This window comes from Zingiber officinale, chromosome 7A, assembly GCF_018446385.1.
Source record: "Zingiber officinale cultivar Zhangliang chromosome 7A, Zo_v1.1, whole genome shotgun sequence".
In the NCBI taxonomy this organism is placed as follows: Eukaryota; Viridiplantae; Streptophyta; class Magnoliopsida; order Zingiberales; family Zingiberaceae; genus Zingiber; species Zingiber officinale.
This window is the reverse complement of record NC_055998.1, coordinates 103,194,679-103,220,081: the sequence shown is the minus strand read 5'-3', so window position 1 is coordinate 103,220,081 and position 25,403 is coordinate 103,194,679. Positions and strand designations below refer to the sequence as shown.

Genomic DNA, 25,403 nt, shown 5'->3' with positions numbered 1-25,403 from the left:
TTCTTTTATTGTCTCCTATTTATTTTTTCTCTTTTGACATAGTGGAAATTTATGGCATTACACCTCTGATTGGACCCATTTCAGTTCGAGTGAGATTCTTGAGTTTCAAGGACTTCAACGGTGCTAGCAAAACCTAATTTACAACTCTTCAGGGGTGGTAGCAAGTTTTGAAAAAAAAATCAGCCTCTGTTGGGCCTGATATGATACCATATCAGGCCCAACGTAGGCCTGATATGAGACCATATCAAGCCCAACGTTGGCTTGATAGGTTTCGTTTCAAAAAACTTAATTTCATCTCCCCCTTCTATAAACTCAAAACGTGCTGCCTTGGTCCTTATCAAAAAAAAAAAAAAAAGAAAAGAAAATGGTGCTAACGTAGGGTTTAAGTCTACAGCATGGGGAGTGAAATACAGCTAATAGTCTATTATAAATTTTTAGCATGGTTTATTTTCAGCATGGGAATTTGATACACCATAATTTTAATTTACACAAACAGTAAATCATTACAAGAATAGTCTATTACAAATTTTCATTATCTACAGTTTGAAGTTTATATCAGACATGATTTTATGTCCAAGTCTATATCTATAAGCTCTCATATCAGCTTGTATAAAGTCTACAGATCTCTGAAACATCAAACTCTTTGCATAACGCATCATAAAAAAAGCACAATCTAACCTACAAAATAGAAGTAGTATTATAATTGTGAGAGTCTATTGTGAGCCAAAGATTATGGAACATACACAAATACTTACGATTTGCTTTGTGTGGGACCATTAACTTGAATGGTTTTAAACTCTCTCTCGGAGAAAGGTGCTAATCATTTATGCCATATGTGATAGTATGACCAGTTTAACTTCTTAAAAAACAACACCTACATATAACAGACAATAGTAATTAATACATTAACAACGCTTATTGGATATAAGAAATGTGATACTTATAGTTTGATCAAAAATAGCTGTGTAATTTTCTGTGACGCCGAGAGAGTTATAATGAATTATATGACCTTCCTCCAGGTCCATGACCATTAGTTGCCAATGATCATCTTCATTATTTAGAGGATAGAAAATATATCTAATGGGCTTGTCCTCATCAGTTTTTGCACTTTGTTTCAATGCATCCACGTGCATCATTCCAAACAATTCCTATGCAAAAAAAATAGCTAATGAGTTGACTGCATCCAATCTATATTAAAAATAATTTACAATGAGATAAGAGACATACTCGAAATCCAACCACATAAAATATGGATGGGTGGTACAGTGAGTTAGAGTTTTTGCCTTCATTAGCAAGAATAGTCCAATAAACATTTATCCAATCCCCATTGGTGTATTGAGTCCAATCAAATATTGTCATAAAAGATTACATATCTAAAGAGAAAGTATCATTCATCCATATTGCATGCACTGTCACCCTACATACAAAGATACAGACAATGGTATTTAATAAATTAAAATTATAATAAATATTATTAAACTCCAATAATAATCATTCGTTGACATGTGGTTTAAGTATTTACGCTGCCAACTAACTTACCTTAACTAACTAAGCTTCAATAATGCATCGGCTATCACACCATCTTACTCTTCTTAAAAAATGTCTTCGCTTGCTGAGATAATTAAAATACTAATATGTCATTAAGTATTATAAAATAACGACTTACCTACACTCAACCGTACCTTCAATATTTTGGTCTTAACCTTGTTAAGTTCATCACATTTTAATTCTATATGTGATGAACTTGTATCTTCGGTCTTTGATGGTGCAGGAGTGTCTGGTTTGACAGCCTGAACAAGATGTTTACCTTTTATTTTTGTACAATCTAATATAAAACTTCTCTGAGTTCTCTTTCTTTTGGGGCCTATATGAAAATTAGTTGGTAGTCTAGGAAAATTAGGGTCTATGCCTTCTGATGCTTGTGGCTCCCCTGATACCTTGCTTTGTATGATTTGTTGGAGCTCTTTAATTTTATTTTCGGCATTGGCTATGATTTTATATTTTATAATTAAAATTCTATTATCCACGTCAGAATTGATAGTATCAGCCTTGTTGCCACCCTTATCTTGTTCCTTATGCAGTTCACTTATTTGTAGATCTTTTTCTTTAAGAATAGAATCAATCTCAGCAATTATAATATCCCTTGCTGCTAAGAGACTATCCTTTTCATCTATGACCGTTGCCAGGTTTTTATTAGCTTCCTCTAAACTTTTAGTAGCTTTATGTAATTCTTACTTTAAACTTTCAATTTGTTCTCCCTTTTCCTTGCACTGACTACAATCTACCGTATCTACACACTGCATTACACCTTCTTCGACTTGCCGTGGAGATCCTTGGCCAACCAACTCAAGAGCTTCAGTTAGCGAAGCCCAGTTTGGTAGCAAATCCAACTCTGACTCTACCGGAATTAAATCTACTAAAATTTTATCTGTATTTACACGGTCTATCAACTTTTTGACTATGTCAACATGATAATTAGGCCAACTCCACCGTAGTATCCTAGGTAATTTTTTAGGATGGTCTAGATCAATAATGATGTGCTCACACAATCATACCTACAATGTGATTATAAAAATAAATCATATTCATTACAAATATCATGATATATATGTAATCGAACTTACAGCCAAAATATTTGAAAATCTCTTGAGCAAGGGGGCCTTGGGCGTTGAATCAACAACCTGTGGTTTTGGTCTCAATGTAAGCTTCAAGCCAATGGAGTCTAATTAAGGAGCCATGAAACTGTATACTGCATTGCACTAGTTAAACCTAGCTAAGTTATCAAAATCATCTACATAGTCAATTAGGGAGAGCACAAGTATTCTAAGAACACTGCTACTACCACAAAATAGAAAAGTTGCAAAAAATTACAGGATATAGAGATGACAGTACCGCTTGTCATTTGATCTCGACTTCATAATCAATTTCTCTAAATGTTTGGCAGAACAATCCGAATCTTGGAAAAACTCCATGTACAGTTCGCTGGAGGCCTCATTTAAATCGAGACGAACTATCTCTCCATTGTCGGGTAGGCCAAGAATCAGTGTCACATCTACCTTTGTAAATTTCAGTTTCTTCCCATGGAAGATATAGTTTTGTTCTTCCTGATCCCAATTATCAAACATATTCTGGACCTAAGCTCTTATAAAAGAACTATTAGGGAGGTCGAGGATCCACAAAAAAGGTGTGCCTCGAATCTTCTGTTCTTGTTCTATAGTCGATTTAACAGAATAAATAAATTTTCTGAAGTGACAAATGGTACTTTTCCAGTTCATTCTTTTAGTTCTTCCTCTGTTGACATAACTTAGATAACTTGGTCGATCAACACTCACACTTGTCAACGCCCCTTTTGTAGCCATTGAGAACCTAGCTACCATATTACCACACATAGAAAAAAAACTCTTAGATTTCGTAATAATGACTATGCTCTTATTCTAACATGCCCATAACATCAAAACAAACCCTAGGTGAAACTGTTATAGAAAGAACCACCAAAATCGCAATTGAGCTACATATGAAACTGATTCTAGAACACCGGTGATGGTAGAGTCACGCCTCAAACGGAGCTACGAAGGATGCCTTCGAGAAAAAGATGACAGCCGAAGCAGGCGAGTGTGCGTTTTTGCTGTGATTCAAACGTGGGCTAGATATCCCATATGTCTACATTTAATCTACTCTATTTATTTCTGATTTGTTATTATTATTTTTTAATAATAGTGTCTAATATCAGGCCTACGTTAGGCCTGATATGCTATCATATCTGGCCTAACAGAATGAATTTTTTTACAAAACTTCTTACCAACCCTATATATATATAGGGTTGTACTAATATATATATATTAGTACTCATATCTTATTTGAATTTATTCTAGTTATTCAAAAATTATAATTTTTTCGCTCATGGCGTATCAATTTATTTTATTCTATATATTGTTAGTATTAGCCCTAGTACCAATATATAAGATGGTTGTATCATATATCATTATTAATAAAAGGCAAAGTTGGTTATTATAGTTATTTCAGTTCAGTGCCGATTGAATAAGTATAATAATATCCTTGTGTAGTAGGTTCTTATTTTCAACATATCAATTAATTAAATTGATAGTGAGATATGTAGATATATATAGAATACTACTCTAAACTATTCCTAGTCAAGCATTAATATATAAGGACAATATTAATGCATTGAGACTAGCATGTAGGTCAACGGATGACTTAATCTCACAAGTCATGGATATGAGAAATCAGGTTGACACATGGGTATATATTAGAGAATATATACTGAATGACACACCATGAGAATGTTTCATAGATCATTATATCAGTGTTATAAATATTCTCATGTGACTATTAGTATGAATAGTCCTTAGACCTGAAGTCACTATGGTTCCCTACATAAGGAGTTGTGTACTTTGATATCGGCAAACGTCACATGTAACAAGGTGGACAATAAATTCGATCACTAGGTATGTGTTATGCAACCGCAAGTGTACGGTTTCGTCGTCAGTAATATAAAAGATTTATTGAATCCATAGGGACTCTTGATTAAGCACTAGAGATGTCACAAAGTAAGTTATCTAGACGGTCGAAAGTTAGCTTTGGAAAAGGAAGAAGGTTGAGAGGAGGAGGGAGAAGAGAGAGAGTTGATCTTGGAGGGAATTGAGTTTCGGGGAATGGATTTTAGGATTTCGATTTCATTATAATACTAGGAGATACTACATAGATTGCTTAGTTTCTATCCTTTATATCCATGCTCTTGTAGGAAGTTAGATTGGTCAATATCCCTAAGTATCGCATAGAGACGACTCTTGTGAAATCCTGTAACGGTTAACCCCCCTGTCACGAGGGCGCCTCGGTAGATCACAGGGATACATGTCTAGTAGATAACAATAAGGATAAAGGTAGAGGTTTGTTATGATTTCCTACTTCTTTATGGAGGAATTGCCTCTCCTTTCAAAAGAATGTCCTAGACGTCCATGAACGGGTTACCATTGTCACTAGGGCCCCTCAGGTATACGATCTAGATCACTCTCTCTACAAGAGCAGCAGTTCCTAAGGGATTGTTTCTCCTTTTAAAGGAACGTCTTAGACGTCCGGAAAGGGTACCTCTGTCACTAGAGTACCTTGATCAATACGCTCTAAGGCATCCCCTAGTGGGATCAAAAATCCTCCACATCAATCAATCAAAGCATAGAAATAGATATAAATATATTACACACACACAATTCATCAATTGAACAAGGCATAAACAAGTCATTGAGTAGAAATATAGCGAATCTACATAGTTCTGCATCTGCATCATATTCCAAATACTTCCTAATCCTAGAAGAGGATGTCTACTTCATTGTGGGGGAAGAACAACTCCAAAACATAAAAAAAAAACATACTTACAACCCTTGATATGAGAAGGAAGGGAAGAAGCGATGCTTGCCGAGATTTTCAATGTCTTGGGGGTGCCTCCTTGCTCTGGAGATGGACGGAACGTCAAGGGATGGTAGTGGATGAAGCTCTAGGGTTTCCCCCAAAGGAGAAAACCCTTTCCCCAGGAGAGGGACGAAGTCCCGAACCAAAGATCCTCAAAGAATAGGGTTCTTGACCCCTTTATACCTCCTCCAAGCTGCCAAGGAAAACCAAGATTATAAGCGTCCAGTAAACCAGGTTTTTCACCTATTAAACCAGGTTTTCTTGTGATTCACCCTGAACCAAAATTGTATCCCTTGAAATTATTTTCAATCTGATACTTGGATCGAGCCCTGGATCAAACCGAGCCAAAAGCTATGGCGGTTCAAAGTTTGGTCTGCAGTCTGGGCGGGGGTCCAGTTGAACCCGTGGTTGGGAGGCATGGACATGCCATTTATCTCAGGAAAACAATTCTTTCTCTCTGTTGGATCTGAAGCAAAGTTATAGATCTTGAAGTCAGCTATGTTTTGGTATAAAGAACATCCTGAAACTCCAATGGAGTACAAAGTTATGGTCGAATTACGATCGGTCTGCAATCTGCCCAGAATTCAGCACAGCTCTGTTTCAACGTGGCACAGCCCGTGTTCTTCGTCGCACGGCCATGTGGAATCCACACGGCCTCACACAGCTTCCTCTCGGATTGAGTCACACGGCTGTGCAAGTTTACACAGCCGTGGCCTTCTTCGTCTCTGCCGATGTCACATGGCGGTGTGGATTCACACGACCGTGACCTTCTCAAGCTCTGGAATGTTGGCACGGCCGTGTCATTTGGCATGGTCGTGTGCTGCTTGGCCTTAGGGTGGGGTGGCACGGCCGTGCAAGGATGCACGGTCGTGTGATGATCATCCTCTGTCCTAGTCACACGACCGTGCAAGGGTTGCACGACCGTGCACTTCTCCTCCTCGGTCTTGGCCACACGGCCGTGCCAAGGTCGCACGATCGTGTCCTCTAGCTTGTTTCGGTGCGTCGATAACCATTATTTTAGCTCCGAAAGTTGTTCCTGCCAACACAAAACCAAACAAAGAGCAAATATCCAAACAAAATAGTATATATAATGAATAAAAGGTGAAAGAGGCAATCATGCAACGAATATATATGCATAAAGTACGTGAATGTGCGCTAAAACATGCATAAATGATCATAATATTTGCGCACATCAGTATGCAATGAATTATGTGGAGGGATGTGAGTGATGTAGATAGGATCTATCCCTTCCATATGATGAAAGTGATATCTATGGGTCCCTTGATTACTATGACACAAGAAAGCATGGTCATGTGCAAATGAGTCAATATGAGATATTGAGCTTATTTGATTGAGTGTGTCTACTTAGAGATCAAGAAATACAAAGGTTGATAAGAGGATGACACGGTCTGTTCCTCATTGATCAATCTAGATATCAAGGATAGAGGGACCAAGTCATACAAGATAATAGCCATGGACAGGTTAGGTCAAATCTCAACTTTCTCGTCACTTGGGTAGCAATGATACCTTGCTAGATGCCACTTATTGCTAATGTATCTAAATGTTGATTTGGGTATATTGCCAACATTATGAGAACCTATTAGGTCACACACAAAGAACAAGTAGATTTGGAGATGGGTTCATATGATGAATCATTGGATTATGTCTAATCCGAATTGGACTTATTGAGTTAGACTCAATTGGATCTAATTGTTGGATTAAGTCCAATCCAAACTAGACTCAAGGAATCAATTCGAATTAATGAAATAGTGATTCATTGAATTTAAATTGTATGAGATCAATTGAGTAAGACTCAATTGAATTAGACTTGAGTTAGACTCAAGTAAATTAGACTTGAGTGAGGAGACTTGAGTTAGACTCAAGTGAGATTTAATGAAAATATTCATTGAATTTAAAAATTCAATGAATCATTTCATTCAATTTTTGAAATTGAATTTGAAATGAGGAGTTACAAGTTTGGTCCTTAATGGAGTGTAAATGCCCATTAAGACTATTAATGTTAATTAAGTATTTTCATTAGACGAAAATACTTATGCTTTTTGATCTTTATTTTGGGATGATTCTTTATTCTCATTACTCTTCTCCTCTCTTGGCTGAAATCCCCTCTCAAGGTTGCTAGCACAACCTATCTCCATTTTGGTGAGTTTGTGAGACAAACGAATGCTTGTTCGTGTGGATACCGTAGAGGCGAGAACGTGAGATCGTGTTGTGATCCGAGCTGTCAGGAGTCCGTGAGCACGCTACAAAAGTATAATCTCATGCTCTTAGTAAACTCAGTATATAATTTTGTTTCCCTTCACATGGATCTTCTGGAGGAACTAGTATTTTCCGCTGCACATTTGCGTGTTTAGCGCAACTAGTTCTTTATAGTGGTATTAGAGCCACTTGCGAAAGGATATACTAAGTTGTTAGCAATTTTATATGTGATATAGAAAGGCATGATAGGTTTATTATGATCTGCAAAATTATGAGTTTTGGCCAAATATTAGTGTTTTGTTGAGAACGAAACATAGTTGGCATGTGACTAGCAAGGTCTCGGCCAAAAGTATTTTGTTCGGAACAAAACATAGTCGATCTAGAGGGTAGTAGGGTCTTGGGTATGGTAGCAACTCATAAACAAGTATGCAAAATTAATTTTGTTTCAGGGGTGCTGCCCCTTAACCCCTGCAAGGGGCGCTGTCCCTTAACCTTGCCCGCTAACCGGCTAGCGGTACCGCCGTGGCATTGTGGCTCATAATTTATTATTGCAATCATAATAAATTTATGTCGTAGGTATATTGTGAATATAAATGACATGGTGCATAGTTATGACCCTTGAACCCCCAATTTGATTGTGTGTGATTGTTGTAATTCATAATACGTCCTGCGTGCCGTGCCTTCATCTTTTCATTCCTGTTGTAATTTTAGACTACACTCAAATGTAACTCAAGTTTCTTTAGATTTTGTAATGTATAAATTAAAAACTAGTCTACTGGATGACGGGTGAAAAGGAAGGAAGGACAACAATACACGGCAACCAAGGAAACGCTTGGAGAAGCTACTTTGACCTAGGTTGACTCATCGCTCTTCTTATTGGCTTGAGAAGATCGTAGTTTATGGGGATCATAACCATGTCACGTTTTAAATATGCATATATGTGATGTGTGCTTGATTGTATTCGATACATGTCTAGTTTAAAAGTAATAATTAGGTCTTTTAATATATGTCTACCAAAAGTTTAATACTCACTCCTAGCTCGATAATTGTAGTCAGGTTTTGCCAAAGCAAAGTGACTCAATTTATCTTGCTAGAGTGTGATAGGACAATTGTGATATCCAACTATTAAACTTGGGTGCGACTTAACTAAGTTGTCTCATTTAGATTGAGAGCTTAGAGGCATACCCATAAGATGGAATTCATATTGTACTACACTTGGGCGATTAGTCAAAGTTAACCCAAGATGAGCTATAATATGAATTTCGTAAGATGGGCAAATGAACAAATAGTATTGTTCATCTAGCTATACAAGAGTTGCATTCGTTGCAATTGGTATAAGATGCCTACCTACATTATACGAGTCTTAGGCGATTAGCCAAAGCCAACTCAAGATGAGGTATAATATGGATCTTGTCCCACATGAATATTATTGCGATTGGAATTGGAGCTAGCAGTGTGGGTAAAACCACAACCATGACTTGCTCCTACCAAGCTTTACAATTCTATGGGAGAATTATTTAATTAAAGGCCTAATTAAATGATTGATATATGATATTAAGTTCTGCATTATGTTGTTGTATATAATCATGTCATCAAATACGTCGAACACTCTTTCTCTGCGATTTGTCCTTGATAAGGACAAGCTCAATGGAGCTAACTTCCTTGACTGGTATTGAAACTTAAGAATAGTCCTCAAGCAAGAACGAAAACTGTATATCCTAGAGCCCCCCCCCCCCCCCGCTACTGCAACTAGAGCTGATAGGGATGCTTACAAGAAGCATCAAGATGATGCATTAGATATGTCATGCCTTATGCTCGCTACCATGAACTCTGAGCTTCAGAAGCAACATGAGAACATGGATGCTTATGATATGGTTGAACACCTTAGATAATTTTATCAAGGACAAGCAAGGCATGAGAGATTTGAGATCTCTAAAGTGTTGTTTCAATGCAGAATGCAAGAAGGAAGTCTCATAGGGCCATATGTACTTAAAATGATTGGGTATGTAAAAAACCTACAGCGATTGGGATTTCTACTAGGCCAAGAATTGGCCACTGATCTTATCTTGCAATCATTGCCTAATAGCTATAGTCAATTTATCATGAACTACAATATGAATGAAATTGACAAACCACTGCATGAGATGTTGAGCATGTTAAGAACTACTGAACTAAATCTTAAGAAGGCAAAGCCTAGTTCCATTTTGATGGTGTCTAAGGGCAAAGGCAAGTGGAAGCCTAAAGGTAAGGGTAAGACCCAAGCCAAAGGCAAGGGCAAGACTCATGCATTGAAACCCAAAGGTGGGGTTGCTAAGGATGGAACCTGCTTCCACTGTGGTGAGATCGGACACTGGAAGAGGAACGACAAAGTATACCTAGAGGAACGAAAACAGAAGAGAAGTGAGACGTCTGCCTCAGGTATATATGTTATAGAAGTCAATCTATCTATTTCTTCTTCATGGGTATTAGATATCGGATATACATTTCACATTTGTACTAATGTGCAAGGGTTGTGAAATAGTAGAACGTTGATAAAGGACGAAGTGGGCCTACGAGTAGGCAATGGTGCAAGAGTTGCTGCTGTCACTGTAGGAACATATTCTTTATCTTTACCCACTAGACTTGTTTTAGAACTAGAAGAGTGCTGTTATGTGCCCTCTTTGACAAAGAACATTATCTCTGTTTCTTGTTTGGACAAGAAAGGTTTTTCATTTGTAATAAAGGACAAATGTTGTTCCGTTTATTTCAATGACATGTTCTATTGTAGTGCACCTCTTATGAATGGCCTCTATGTTCTTGACTTTGAAAACCCAATCTATAACATAAATACCAAACAGTTCAAGTCTAATGATTTAAACCAAACATATCTCTGGCATTGTCGCCTGGGTCACATAAATGAGAGTAGCATATCCCAACTCCATAAGGATCGACTTTTGGACTCATTTGATTTTGAATCATATAAGGTATGCGAATCTTGTCTTCAAGGTAAGATGACAAAGACTCCATTTAGTTGACACGACGAAAGGGCTAATAATCTGTTAGGACTCATACATATAGATGTATGTGGCCCTTTCAGAATAGCAGCTAGAGGAGCCTATTATTACTTCATTACCTTCATTGATGATTTCAATAGATACGACTATATGTATCTGATGAGACGCAAGTCAGAATCCTTTGAAAAGTTTAAAGAATGAAGTACAAAACCAACTTGGTAAGAGTATTAAGATGCTTTGATTAGATCGAGGTGGGGAATACCTTAGCCAAGAGTTTCATGACTATCTCGTTGAGTGTGGGATCATATCTCAACTCACTCCACCTGGACCACCATAATGGAATGGTGTATCAGAAAGGAAAAATCGTACTTTATTAGATATGGTACGATCAATGATGAGCCATACAGATCTCCCTACTTCCTTCTGGGGACATGCTCGAGAGACGGCCGCTTTCACACTTAATCGAGTTCCATCCAAGGTCGTCATAAAGACACCATATACGATATGGACAAGGAAGAGTCCCAAGATGTCTTTTATGAAGATTTGAGGTTGTGAGGCTTACGTTCGATGATAAGTCTCAAATAAACTTGAACCCAAATCAGACAAGTGCTATTTTGTAGGATATCCCAAGAAAATAAAGGGATATTACTTCTATAATCCCACATAAGACAAAGTGTTTGTTGCCAGAATTGGTGTCTTTCTAGAAGGGCAATTTATTTCTAGAAAGACTAGTGGGAGTAAAGTTAATCTTGAAGAAATTCAAGATACACAAACTAGAACCGATGCCTTGATGGAAATTGAACAGGCACCACAAGAAGTTGTGGAGCAACAACTTGTTCAAGTAGCACACGCTCTACACAGATCTGATAGAACCCATCGTCAACCTGAGAGATATTCATTTCTCTTGTCTGACCACGGTGATGTAGTGCTTATTAGACTTGATGAGCCTACATCTTATCAAGAAGTTGTATAGGACCCAGATTCTGAGAAATGGCTAGAGGCCATAAGATCCGAAATGGAATCTATATACACTAACCAAGTATGGACTTTGGTTGATCCACCTGAATGGATCAAATCCATTGTGTGTAAGTGGATCTTCAAAGTGAAGACTGACATGGATGGGCATAAGCATACCTATAAATGTAGATTGGTAGCTAAAGGTTTCAAGCAAATTCATGGTATAGACTATGATGAAACTTTTTCACCAGTTGCGATGCTTAAGTCCATTCAGATTTTACTTGCTATTGCAGCTTACTATGATTATGAGATCTGGCAGATGGATGTCAAAACTACATTTCTTAATGGAAATCTACTCGAGGATCTGTGCATGACACAACCTGAGGGTTTTGTAGATCCAAAGCATGCTGGAAAGGTTTGTAAGTTGTAAAGGTCCATTTATGGATTAAAGCAAGCTTCTAGAAGCTAGAATCTTCGTTTCGATGATGCAATCAAAACGTTTGATTTCATTAAGAATGAAGATAAACCTTGTGTTTACAAGGTTAGTGGGAGCACAGTCATCTTTCTCATATTGTATGTAGATGACATACTACTCATTGGAAATAATATCCCTACTCTTCAGTCAGTGAAGACTTGGCTTAGGAATTGTTTTTCAATGAAAGAAGGTGAAGCAGCCTATATTTTAGGCCTTAAGATCTATAGAGATAGATCTAAAATATTGTTTAGCTAAGCCAGAGTACATACATTGACAAGGTGCTTAAACATTTTACCATAGAGAATTCCAAGAAGGGATTCTTGCCTATGTCACATGGTGTGAGTCTTTCGAAGACTCAATGCCCCTCTTCTAAGGTAGAAAGGGACTGCATGGATCAGATTCCTTATGCATCTGCTATAGGGTCTATCATGTACGCCATGCTTTGTACTCGCCCAGATGTCTCATATTCTTTAAGCATAACGAGCAGAGACTAGTCAGATCCAGGTGAAGGTTACTGGACAGCAGTCAAGAATATTCTTAAGTACTTGAGAAGGACTCGAGATTATTTCTTGATCTTTGGAGGTGATGAAGAGCTTGTTGTAAAGGGTTACACTGATGCTAGCTTCCAAACAGATAAGGATGATTACAGATCACAATCAGGGTATGTGTTTTGCTTAAATGGTGGTGTTGTGAGCTGGAAGAGTTCAAAGCAAGACACAGTCGCTGATTCTACAACAGAGGCCGAGTACATTGCTGCTTCAGCTGCAGCAAAGGAGGCTATTTAGATTAGGAAGTTCATTACAGAGCTTGGTGTTATTCCTAGTATAGCGAGTCCAATAGACCTCTATTGTGATAACAATGGGGCTATTGCACAGGCTAAGGAACCTCGCTCTCATCAGAAATCCAAACACATACTACGGCGATTCCATCTCATTCGAGAGATCATCGATAGAGGAGATGTAAAGATATGCAGAGTACGGACCGATGCTAACATTGCGGATCCTTTGACCAAGGCTTTGGCACAGAGAAAGCATGATGGTCATGTTGGTGCAATATTCCCAAGGTCAAGGTTGACCTGGTTGATTGAGCTTGAATTGGGTCAAACTCGAGTCTTGATGTTTGGGTTTTGATGTTTGACAATACATGGAGGTGCAGGTGTAATTATTCATGTAGGGAGATTGTTGTCAAGTAGGTCAAGGTTGACTGGATACTTGACGTGAAAGTCCTGGTTAGTGAAGCCAGGCAGATGGAAAATCCTAGTGAGTGAAGCTAGGTGAAAGTCCTGGTGAGTGAAGCCAGGCAGATGGAAAATCCTAGTGAGTGGAGCTAGGTGAAAGTCCTGATGAGTGAAGCCAGGTGAAAGACCTAGTGAGTGAAGCTAGGCAGAAGGAAAATAGTGAGTGAAGCTAGGCAGAAAGGGAAGTCCTGGTGAGTGAAACCAGGCATGGAAAAATCCAGGTGGATCAAGACTGATCGGGCACCTAGTAGTGGTAAGTCCAAGTGGGTCAAGGATGACCGGACACTTGGCACGAGGAGAGAAAGTCCAAGTGAGTCAAAGGGATTGACCAGACACTTGGTGAGGGAGTCCTAGCAGGTCAAGTGTGGTCGGATGTTAGGCATGATATACCAATAGGTCAAGGTTGACCGGATGTTGGTTTTAGGGACTTTGGACTTGATTGGGCAAGTCAAACATGGGCTAAATTGATCAACCAATCGATTGGCTCATGCCCAATCAATCGGTTGACTGATTGGGTAAGTTCTTACGACAAAGGCTTCCCCAATCGATCGGTCGATCGATTGGGGAGAATCGCTGATCGCACAGAAAGCCTCCCAATCGGTCGGCCGATCGATCGAGAGCCTCCAATCGATCGGCTGATCGATTGGGAGGTGCGATTTTTGTACGATAAGCCCTGGATCGATCAGCCGATCGATCTAGGAAATTCCCATAGAGCATAGAGGTGCTCTGGGAATTCCTGGCCGATCGATCCAGAGCTTATCGCGTGAGAATTGGACCTCCCAATAGATCGGTCGATCGATTGGGAGGCTTTCTATACGATCGGCGATTCTCCCCAATCAATCGCCTAATCGATTGGGGAAGCCTTTGTCGCAGGGACTCACCCAATCGATCAGCCGATCGATTGGACATGAGCCAATCGATCGGCTGATCGATCCAACTCATGGTTTTTGCCCAAAACCAAGTCCAAAGTCTCCTAAATCAACATCCGATCAACCATGACCTGTTGGTACATCATGCCTAGTATCCGGTCACCCTCGACCTGCTAGGACTCCCTCACCAAGTGTTCGGTCAATCCCTTTAAACCACTTGGACTTTTCTCCTCGTGCCAAGTGTCTAGTCATCCTTGACCCACTTGGACTTATCTCCACCAGGTGTCCGATCAACCTTGATCCACCTGGATTTCCCGTGCCTGGCTTCACTCACCAGGACTTCCCTTCTGCCTAGCTTGACTCACTAGGACTTCTCATCTGCCTGGCTTCACTCACCAGGTCTTTCCTTCTTCCTAGCTTCACTCACTAGGACTTTCACCTTGCTTCACTCACCAGGATTTTCCAACTGCCTGGCTTCACTCATCGGGACTTTCCATCTGCCTAGCTTCACTCACCAAGACTTTTGTACTGCCTAGCTTCAGTCACTAGGTCTTTCACCTAGCTTCACTCACATGGATTTTTCCAGTCAAATATCTGGTCAACCTTGACCTACTTGACTCTTCTTTACACCAATCCGGTCAACCTTGACCAAAAGGGGAATTGCACCAACAATCTCCCCACATGAACAATTGCACCTGCAATCTCCATGTCTTGTCTCTCTCCATGTATTGTGAAACATTGAAACCCAAACATCAAGACTCAAGCTTGAACCAACTCAAGCTTAGTCAACCAGGTCAACCTTAACCTAAGGAATATTGCACCAACACTTGCTACCACCCCTATAGAGCTGTAAATCAGGCTTTTCTAGCACCGTTGGAGTCCTTGCAATTCTAGAATCTCACTCGAACTAAAATGGGTTCAATCAGAGGTGTCTAGGTCCATCAGTGGATTTTGACCAAAATCCACTGATGGCCCTACCCTACTTGGATTTACTTGAGATCACGTTCCCTGTGAAGGTTTGAGAGGGGAGGAGCTATATATGGTGTCAAAACTTATTTATACATCCTGAATTAGAAGTTCTTGCTCCGTGTCATTTGGCACGGAATGGTGCACCTGTTTATTACTCATATTTTATCTTAATTTATTCTAGTTATTCAAAAACTTTAATGCAATTATTAAGTCAAATAATAAGGAGAGAGTCACGATATGTTACGAGACTATTAGCTGTATTTCACTCCCCATGCTTTACACTTATACCCCATGGTAGCACGTTTTGAGTTTATAGAAGGGGGAGATAGAATCAACTTTAATATATAACTTTACATATATACATACATATATATATATATATTAGTACTCATATCTTATCAGAATTTATTCTAGTTATTGAAAAATTGTAATTTTTTTGCTCATAGTGCATCGATTTATTTTATTCTATATATTACTCCTATTTTTTAGGGTATTTGATTTCCTCAATTTCTCATTAAATAGGAAGGTTTAAGAGGGGAGGAGCTATAGATTTTAAATAGCACCTTTTAAGTTAGGAGAACCAACAACCACCATTTTATTTTTAAGACAAATACTAAGTAGAGCTTAAAGGCCACGTTGGCCCTGATATGCTCTTATATCAGGCCCACGTTGGGCTTGATATGGTATCATATCAGGCCCAACAAAGGCTAATATTTTTTCAAAACTTGCTACCACCCCTATAGAGTTGTAAATCAGGCTTTGCTAGCACCATTGGAGTCCTTGCAATTCCAGAATCCCACTTGAACTAAAATGGGTCCAATCAGAGGTATCTAGGTTCATCAGTGGATTTTGACCAAAACCCACTTATGACCCTACTCTACTTGGATTTACTTGAAATCACGGTCCTTATGAAGATTTGAGAGGGGAAGAGCTATATATGGTGTCAAAACTTATTTATACACTCTGGATTAGAAATTCTTGCTCCGTGCCATTTAGCACGGAACGATGCACCTGCTTAGTACTCATATTTTATCTTAATTTATTCTAGTTATTCAAAAACTTTAATGTAATTATTAAGTCAAATAGTAAGGAGAGAGTCACGCTATGTTACGAGACTATTACCTGTATTTCACTCCCCATGTTTTAGACTTATACCAAATGGTAGCATGTTTTAAGTTTATAGAAAGGGGGGATAGAATCAACTTTAATATATATATATATTATAGTAGTCATATCTTATCTGAATTTATTCTAGTTATTGAAAAATTGTAATTTTTTCGCTCATAGTGTATTAATTTATTTTATTCTATATATTACTCCTTTTTTTAAAGGTATTTGATTTCCTCAATTTCTCATTAAATAGGAAGGTTTGAGAGGGGAGGAGTTATAGATTTTAAACAGCACCTTTTAAGTTAAGAGAACTAACAACCACCATTTTATTTTTAAGGCAAATACTAAGTAGAGCTTAAAGGCCACGTTGGGCCTTATATGCTCTTATATCTGGCCCACGTTGGGCCTGATATGGTTTTATATCAGTCCCACGTTGGGCCTGATAGGGTATCATATCAGGCCCAACAGAGGCTTTTTTTTCAAAACTTGCTACCGCCCCTATAGAGCTGTAAATCAGGCTTTTCTAGCACTGTTGGAGTCCTTGCAATTTTAGAATCCCACTCGAACTAAAGGGGTTCAAATTAGAGGTGTCTAGGTCCATCAATGCGTTTTGACCAAAATCCACTGATATCCCTACCCCTACTTGCATTTACTTGAAATCACATTCCTTGTGAAGGTTTGAGAGGGGACGAGTTATATCAAAACTTATATATACACTCTGGATTAGAAGTTCTTTCTCCATTGCAGTTAGCACAAAACATGTGAAGCTTGGAGTTACTAGGATAACAAACAATTTCTTTTTACTCAAACCATATTTACTTTGGAGTTGTAGATTTGCATGCCTAATTTAAATTTCGATGCAAACATTGTACACTTGATACTAAGTGTTGTACCTATCCTACTGGGATTTCTGAAAAATCACGACCATTACCAATTTTTTAGTTTTCAAAAGATAGATATGGTGTGCAATATAATTTATATAAATTATATCTCTTTTAATTATAAGCACCGGCATAACAATTTGGATATTGTGATTTTTAGTTCAGTAAATACTATGCAATAGTATTATTATTCTTGTGACAGTTTAGTATACTCGTCTCATATCATACATACCACTTTTTTAAAGCACATAGACTACATACACAGATATAAAACTAAAAACACTATGTAATTGTACCTTTACATTGCCTACCAACGTTTTGGCTTACAACACTATGGCTATTTAATCTAATATTTTATAAAACTTATCCCTCAAAATTAATACAATTACATTAATTCTAATTTTTTTCATGTCTCATTGCTTGAAGTCCGTCTTCATTTCGTACAGAAGACATCGAATGTATTGGATCACAAAGAAGTCACAGTCAAGGCTGTAAATAACATCACTAATTTAATGTTCAATATTTTAAATCAATATTTTATATTCACACTATTTGCTCAACTTACCTGGCTTCTTGTTGTGGACATTCTATTGTATGAGACATCCATTGATCGAAGGGATGATGCCTTTTAAATTTTGGATCAATAGCAGCAAGATGCTCACGACTATATAGTTTTAAATATGATACCTGTAAGATTGAGGAGGAAATTTAAATTTGACATTAACTAGCATTTATACTACAATACAAATATACACATGAATATTGGATGCTCATCGCTGCATCAAATTCATAGTTGTATTTTCTTTCACTTGCTAGAGAATTGTAATGATTGAACATTAATGAATAGGTGTCAACCAGCAACAAGTGGAAGTGTGCGTTATCACTGGACAATGGAATAAAAATATACCTAACCTCTTCATCTTCTGTATCTGTCTTTATCAGTTGTTGGAAGGTAACCTTGCTTGAGAATTTTATTAATGACTACAAAAATACAAATTCATACATACTTAACCATAATAAATTATCTTCAAATTTTAACTATTCTCAAATAAATTGCTTACTGTGAAGAAGGTTGAACAATAAATACACTTGTTGTATGTCCTACCAGACGAGGATGCCCCCCTAAATAGAATCTTACAATACTTGTCAATTACCTCCCCATTTGTCAACATCTCTCCATTCACACCAGATAAGAGGGAATACACATTTAAAGCAAAGGGTGGCTCCTCCCAAACGAATTCATTTGTAAACCTACAAAGTAAAGCAATGATTATAATTCATAAAATTTAATTAGAGAACCATATAATCATCTAAATTAGAAAAGCATATACTTGTCTTGACTTATAAATTAATTAAATCAACTATGTAATTCACATACTTTAGTTTCTCCAACACTTTTAACAAGTACGCCACATCTTGATCTTGTTTTTTTTCTTTGAAGTCTTAAATTGCTTCTTCACAAACTATGTCCATCAACATAAAAGAATTTTAAATAGTGAATTAAATCATACAAATTACTATAAATTTTGCAAATATCTACTTACATCAATGACTTGTTTCCTCATTTGGTTATGTGAGGCAATCCTATCTGCATCATTCTCTGCCTCTTCTTCAGATTCATCTTCCTTCAATTCTACAATCTCTCTTTCTTCTTCCATATCATCCACATTCATTTTTCCTTTCCCCTTCTCCAGGAAATCATGTTCCTTTAAACTTTTTTCCCCTCTCCTTGTCTTGAAACGTTCTCCGCAGGCTCACATATTTGTATATTTTTCTGCTGCCTCTTAGATAAAATTTGGAGCCACAATGGACTATCAATTGGAGTATCCCTGTAATCACAGCGACTTCTGTCACGTCCTCTCCTACTTCTTGTTACAAAAGCTACTGGTTCACATTGAGGATCGCCTACAGACTCACTATATTGAGATTGCATACCTTTATTTTCTAATATTTTAAGTAAGTCTTTCACCCTATCATTCAAATGCATGTTCTCCATTGTTAGCTCCTTAATTCTGTTTGATTGAATAATGCAATTACAACATTCCTTATTACTTTGCCTTCCTTCTTCCTTAACTTCAAACTGTGATGTCACCATTGCACGTGTAGTGTCATCAACACCAACAAGGTTCTCAACCAATAAATTCTCATATTGGGTAGGGATTAGGTCAATCAGAACATGTCAAAATATTAAAACATATGTTTAAAAAATTCCTTTTAACTAAACTAAAGTCACAGTAATTAAAATTTACCTCTTCAGATGAAACTCGATCGAACAAATCCCTCACCTTACTAATATGTGAAGGAATATTCCTCTACTTATTTATTCTTACTCCTTCTATTTTGTATGGTTTTTGGATTGGAACATGCTCCAAAAATCATGCCTGATTCACCATCACAAGTGTTAACTATTCATACATGTCCGCAAATTATTTTTAAATTTACCATCATTTTTAAACTTACTACCAAAAGACTAGCAAAGCCCTTTAGGTAAGGGAAGTTGGTGTTAGAATGTGTTGTCCGAGTTGAAGAAAATATGTCCCTAATCTTAGGTAATTGTGGAGCCATAAATTCATGGATAGCTTCAACCCAGTTGAATCTAGCAAGATTCTCAAAATCATCTACTATATCTATAAGACATAACGGGACCTTATATGTACTAGAAGAAAATAAGATACAAATAAATATATACAAAATATAGAATTTGCAAAATAATAAAACATCATCTTCTCCTTCAACGCGATTGCCATAAAATTTAAGCAACTCCTCAATTCTTGATCTAGTAGCTTCTTTTTTGTTTGAGAAGTATGTTAGAAAGAGGTCACCGCATGCTTTATTTGAATTAATCAGAATCGGAGCTCCTTAGTCTGCAATACCAAGCAGCAATGAAACGTCTCTTCTTGGGAAGACAACCAGAACGCCTGACCAAGCTAAATGATTAGTTGACATCTACAAACATATACATAAGTATTCACCTCACCTAAAACTAGGGGTGAGCATTCGGTTAATTCGGTCCATAAATTAACCGAATTAACCGAAAATCGATTTAATGTTGGCTAACCGAATCAAATCAAAGTTTTACTAAAATTGAATTAACCGAATTAGTTATTTCAGTTAACACCGAATTAACTAAATTTGTTTAAAATAACAATAAAAATAATTTATACAAAATTAATATCAAATTAACTGAATTAACCGAATGTTCACCCCTACGTAAAACCTCTCGTTTGGAATAAGAACCCACTATCAGTGTCATTAGCTGATTAAAATATTCACCTTTGCAAAATTGATTTTACTATACAACTACTTCATAATAAAATTACATTGTACCTCAGAATCTAAAGGTTTGAGTACTTGAATCCCAATTTTGACATATATTAGCTAAAATATCACGGATATGCTGCATATCTTGTATGTCCAAAAAAATGCTAAAGGGTGACTATTTGATCACTGCTATGTGTCGACCCTATAAAATCACATATCCATGATGTCTTCCTTTCTTTGTGGATACTTGAAAATAACTTTTAAAGTGACCTAAGACACTATTCCAATGCAATTTCTATCTAGCATCCACTGAACCCTAAATTTTGAAAATTTAAAAATTTTTAAATCATCACTACAACAAAAACATTAAAAGACAACGGTTAAAAACCGTTGTCGTAGGCCTTTAAAACCGTTGTAATTGGCAGTGTTGTTAAAAGTGAGGGGCTACGACAACGGTTTTACACCTTTGTCTTTGAATGAAAAGACAACAGTTTTACAACGGTTTTAAACCGTTGTCTTTGAATGAAAAGACAACGGTTTAAAACCGTTGTTATTTAGAGCATTTTTAATAACGTAACACTGCCAATTATAATCGTTTTTGGGGTTACGATAACGGTTTTTAACCGTTGTCTTTGAGGGTGATAGACAACAATAACGGTTTTAAATCATTGTCTTTTAAATTATTATATTTAATACCAATATATCAGATTTCAATTTAAATATATAATAAAGAATCATAATCAAGAAAGAATATTCTCCACATCAATATCATTCAAAATGTTATAGTTATACAAGAATTACAATCACAAAAGAAGAAACATATCTCATGTTCAAATAAAATTTATCCCATTACAAATAAACTTCCATGGAAAACCACATATTGCATATCTTTTAAAGTGCAAACTGTATCAAAAAGAAGCTTCGGCCTATCCTTACACTGTATTGTGACCACAAAATAATCCTTGCCAAAACCAATTGAAAAGTAGTTGTTTGATTCTAGAGAGTCTTTGAGGATCAGTTATAGCTGAATTCATCTCGTCGTTCACCTGCATAACTGCTGCAGCTCGAGTGTTTTGTGTCCAGACCTCAGCACTCACCACATTGCAGTTAAGATCAGTAAGAACAACACTAACTTCAGAGAGGAGGCCAGGCCGATCTATCCCTGTCAGCTCGATGGATGTGTGATTGGAAGAAGGTTTGAGATCTACATATCTCCTTCGCGAAGGTACAGCAGAAGAACCTTCCCCTATGGACTATAAAACAACTCTTGGGTATTTCGGACTCTATGGTACATAACGAAATAAGAGAATGCAGGAAGATGGAATTGAAATAAAATACCTTTTGAATGCACTCCTTTATATTATCAAGGTCCTTTTGTCTCTCAATTTTCTTCAGCAAGTTGTCCAGGTTATTTATGATCAAAAAAGACAAGTTTCAAAATCTTGAACAATTCACTTCAACAAGTTGAAACTGGAACCAGTCGCCAATCCTGTCTGGTAGGATTGGATGGAGTCTGGTTAACCTAGATTTTTCACAAGTTTAACTTGGAAAGAATAGTCAGACCTCCAAGTGAAACCATAGTCCAGATTTTTCAATACAAGGGTCCTAACAATTTAAAGAATAAACTCATTAAAAGAAAAAAAAACACACCTTTTGGTTAAAATTCCATCTCCCCCTTGATGGAATAAAGTCCTCTCCATTGCCAACTCTGAGCTGCAACATTTGCTTTAGTTGTCATAAATAACCTCAAATAATACGTAAAAGTATAAATACAAAACATAAAACCATACCTGGGGAGGTTGTAATACTATGCCTCCTACTTGAGTAAAAGCAGTGACAATGCTAACGCCACATGCATGTAGGAGTGTGTTCGGATCATAATTATTGAACCTTAAAGCCTATCATCCAAAGATAAGCATGAAAAAATAGCATACAGGTCATACCAACAAAACCAATCTTAAAGATAGGCACATACCTCACTGAGGACACTCATTCGTTCTTGAGGCTTCAACCTTGACTTTTCCACCAGGGAAGCTCATTGAAATGTTGACAGCGATTTGGTATATCTTTGCAGTGAAACTAAGTACCATAGCTGAATAGTTTGCCAAATTTGTGGAGGGATACCAGTGCTCCTTCTTGTTCTCCAAATACCTACAAAAAGAGTTTGATTAGTCGCGTTGGAAATATTGTAAAGTGGATCTGAAGCTGGAACTATTCTTAAAAAATCAGGTTGAAGAACCAGAATAATGACATGTTAACATTCAAAACTTTGTGAGAACATGTAAAAGTGTAGATTTCTTAGTTCTTACCCCAGTATTCGTTCTCTCATGATAACAATCTTTTCCACAGGAGTTGTGACATGAATACAAAAGTCGATAGATTCACCCATATCTGGACTCCGGTAAAAGTTGCCTAGCGGCAAGGTAGCCAGAACGGTGTTCAGATATGTAACCTTAAGGTTGTCAAACCTCAAGAAAATTGTAGTCAAGATATTCATCTCCTCCACAAACATCTGGAAATTAGAAAAATTTTTAAGAAACTATTTACCATACTACGAGAATGTGTATGAGCTGAGAAGTACCTGAACTCCATCTATTTCACAGCGGTCCTCGACATCAAAAGGGTGCATTGCGAATAAGAAAATAATAGATTCAAAGACCATCTTCAAACTGTTGCCAAAAATAAAGACTAGCAGTAAAAGCTGAGAGCTTAGAAGAACAAAGAAATGGGTGGTGGCAATTCCCAGAATAAGTATGGTGAATCTGTTTATGACAACATTAAATATTGGTTCGACAGCATTTTATGGTGAGGAATTATGTAATTTGTAAATAAGCATTTTAGATAACAGATTAAGCTAGTGGAAAGTTAACTAATTGCCTTTTTATTTCCTGAAAGCAGGAAGGGTAACAAATTGATAACTTGGGACATTTGTTAGAAGTAGGTGAAAAGAACCAACATTAGATCCACAAAAATGACTAGGTAGCTCAAAATTTTGGTCTTGTGTGTGTGTGTACTATGTTACCTAGTCCAACCTATATGAAGTAGTCATTATAGTCTTTCTAATGTGATTCTCATACCTAAAATCTATTGAGAAATGAGTGTAAGAGATGTTTCGGAGGGAGATGCCAACTACTTGGCCACAATCAATGTCACAGTGTACACCAGCAAACTCGCAGGGAGATTGGGAGGAATTCCAGCTCTCAAGAACACCCAGAGGATCTTCCAACTGATTTTTTATTTCAAGAAGCACAGTGGTCTCGAATGATATCGAATAAGAGATGCGAGCAACAAAAAGGAAAATAAGAGCAGTGAAGAAAAGGGAGTGAAGAGAGGATTTCAGCATTGAGAATGTTGATGAGATGAGAATTTCTGTAAGAAATACAAGTTCCGCACCTAAAAATTCTACACAAAAAACTGAGGACTAGTTAGAAAGGTTAATACATCTAATATGACTTTTATCTCTAGAATAATTCAACAGAAGGTTAGAGATTATTATTATATTTGAATTTAGCTTGTGGAACTGAGAGATTGAGACATTGAGTGCTACTCATTACATAAATTGCAAAACTGGAAGGAAGAAATAATCCAAAGCGCAAGGAATTTATTGCTTCTAATTCATTTTAATCTCTTTTCCATGTCACAAAATAAACAATGAAACATTTGGGCACAGAATTCCTTCCCTTCTCCCTAAATCATTCTTTGTTTTTATTTTCTTAACAAATGAAACCAAAGAGGGAATGCTCAAAACAATAGACAGTTTAGGCACCTTATTTCAGATAGAAAAGCACAAAACCTAATGGTAAAAAATTATTTTCTGTTAAATCAAAGATTTTTAAATTTTTTTTTAACTGAATCAGAAATGAAATCATCCACTAAGAAAACAGAGCTGATTACGAAACACAAATACAACAAGTACAGAAAAAGTGAAAAAAATAAAAAAAAAGAGTAGAAGATCTAAAGAAAGAAAAGGGCGAGGATTTGTTACCAGGGAAGAAGATCAGTGAGATGAGAAGTTTTAGGATCTGTTAGAATGGCTGCTGCAACCGTAATCAAGCTTTAGGATTTGTGTACTACTTGATTGTGGCCAAGTAGTTGGCATCTTAGGGCTTGTGATGTGATCTTAAATTCTCACCTCTTTCTGCCGACAGTAATCAAGGTCAGTCCAGCAGCTCTCATCCTTGACCCGATCCATTGGCCATCCAGGACTGGGGACGATGGCAGAGATCGACGATGTGACGACCACCCGGCGCACTCCGCTCTCCTTGGCCACGTGGAGAACGTTGAGAGTGTCCATCACCGCTGGATCTATTAGTTCCCTCTGATCAGAAAGGAAACGAGGTTAGAATAGGGAGGAGGAGATCTGGAAAGGAAAATACGGACCTGGGGATCCTAGACGCGAGTGATGATGCAAGGCGAGGCGAGGTGGAACACCCCGGAGACGTCGTGAATGGCTGCGAGGATGGAGTCCGGATCAAGGAGGTCGATCTGGAAGAGGCGAAGGCGATTGGAGGCGCCAGGTAGGGATTGTAGGTGCGTCGTCTCAGCCTCGTCTCCTGTAGAAGTTTAGGTAAAGAGAAGGTGGAAGAGGAGGGGAAGGCGGAGAAGAGAGGAGGAGGAGAAGAGAGGGGGAGGCGGAGAAGAGAGGAGGAGGAGGAGGAGCACCTCCGCCTCCGCCTCCACCCAGCAATCTGCACAAGCAACCGCAGCAACCACCCACGCTCCTGAGAAAGATCGTATGATGAGAGGTTTAAGGTTCGGGTAGTCTAAGGGGGGGAAACAGGGTGCCAAAAAATTTTCAAAGAGAGGGAAGCAAATCACTGCTACAACAAAAACGACGAAGCGGGGAAAAATGGCGAAAGAATAAAGTCAAAGACAACGGTTTATTAAAACGATTGTCTTTGACCCCTAAAAATGCGCTTAAAGACAACAGTTTTAGAAAACTGTTGTAAAAGGTGTTGTTGATTTTACAAAAAAGTTACTCAACGACAACGGTTTTTACAAAACCGTTGT

At 37.6% G+C, this 25,403-nt stretch overlaps 1 protein-coding gene across 4 annotated transcripts; it reads right to left on the bottom strand.

Annotated features, from left to right (window-relative positions):
- Positions 1-21,224: 21,224 nt before the first annotated feature.
- LOC122000327 (ACT domain-containing protein ACR6-like) lies at positions 21,225-25,152 on the bottom strand. Of its 4 annotated transcripts, XR_006117081.1 has the most exons (9): positions 24,774-25,152; positions 24,526-24,711; positions 22,975-24,430; positions 22,703-22,905; positions 22,369-22,544; positions 22,184-22,291; positions 22,044-22,106; positions 21,732-21,782; positions 21,225-21,646 (listed from the first exon to the last, which is right to left on the bottom strand). XR_006117081.1 is itself a non-coding variant. In XM_042554766.1 (8 exons), the coding sequence occupies exons 4-8, from the start codon at positions 22,384-22,386 to the stop codon at positions 21,326-21,328; spliced, it is 561 nt and encodes a 186-aa protein (XP_042410700.1). In that variant the 5' UTR covers positions 22,387-22,544; positions 22,703-22,905; positions 22,975-24,711; positions 24,774-25,152; the 3' UTR covers positions 21,225-21,325. The 4 variants fall into 4 exon arrangements, 2 of the variants coding, with proteins under 2 accessions (XP_042410700.1, XP_042410701.1); XR_006117082.1 differs by having other exon boundaries at positions 21,225-21,639; positions 22,975-24,711; XM_042554766.1 differs by having other exon boundaries at positions 22,975-24,711.
- Between the last annotated feature and the right edge of the window lie 251 nt (positions 25,153-25,403).

Excerpts from the sequence above, each read along its gene's own strand:
- LOC122000327 (XM_042554766.1), bottom strand. Across the intron at positions 21,783-22,043 it reads GATGGAATTTTAACCAAAAG|AAAATTGAGAGACAAAAGGA; the intron begins GTGTGTTTTTTT and ends AACTTGCTGAAG. Across the intron at positions 21,647-21,731 it reads TAAAGGAGTGCATTCAAAAG|TCCATAGGGGAAGGTTCTTC; the intron begins GTATTTTATTTC and ends GTTGTTTTATAG.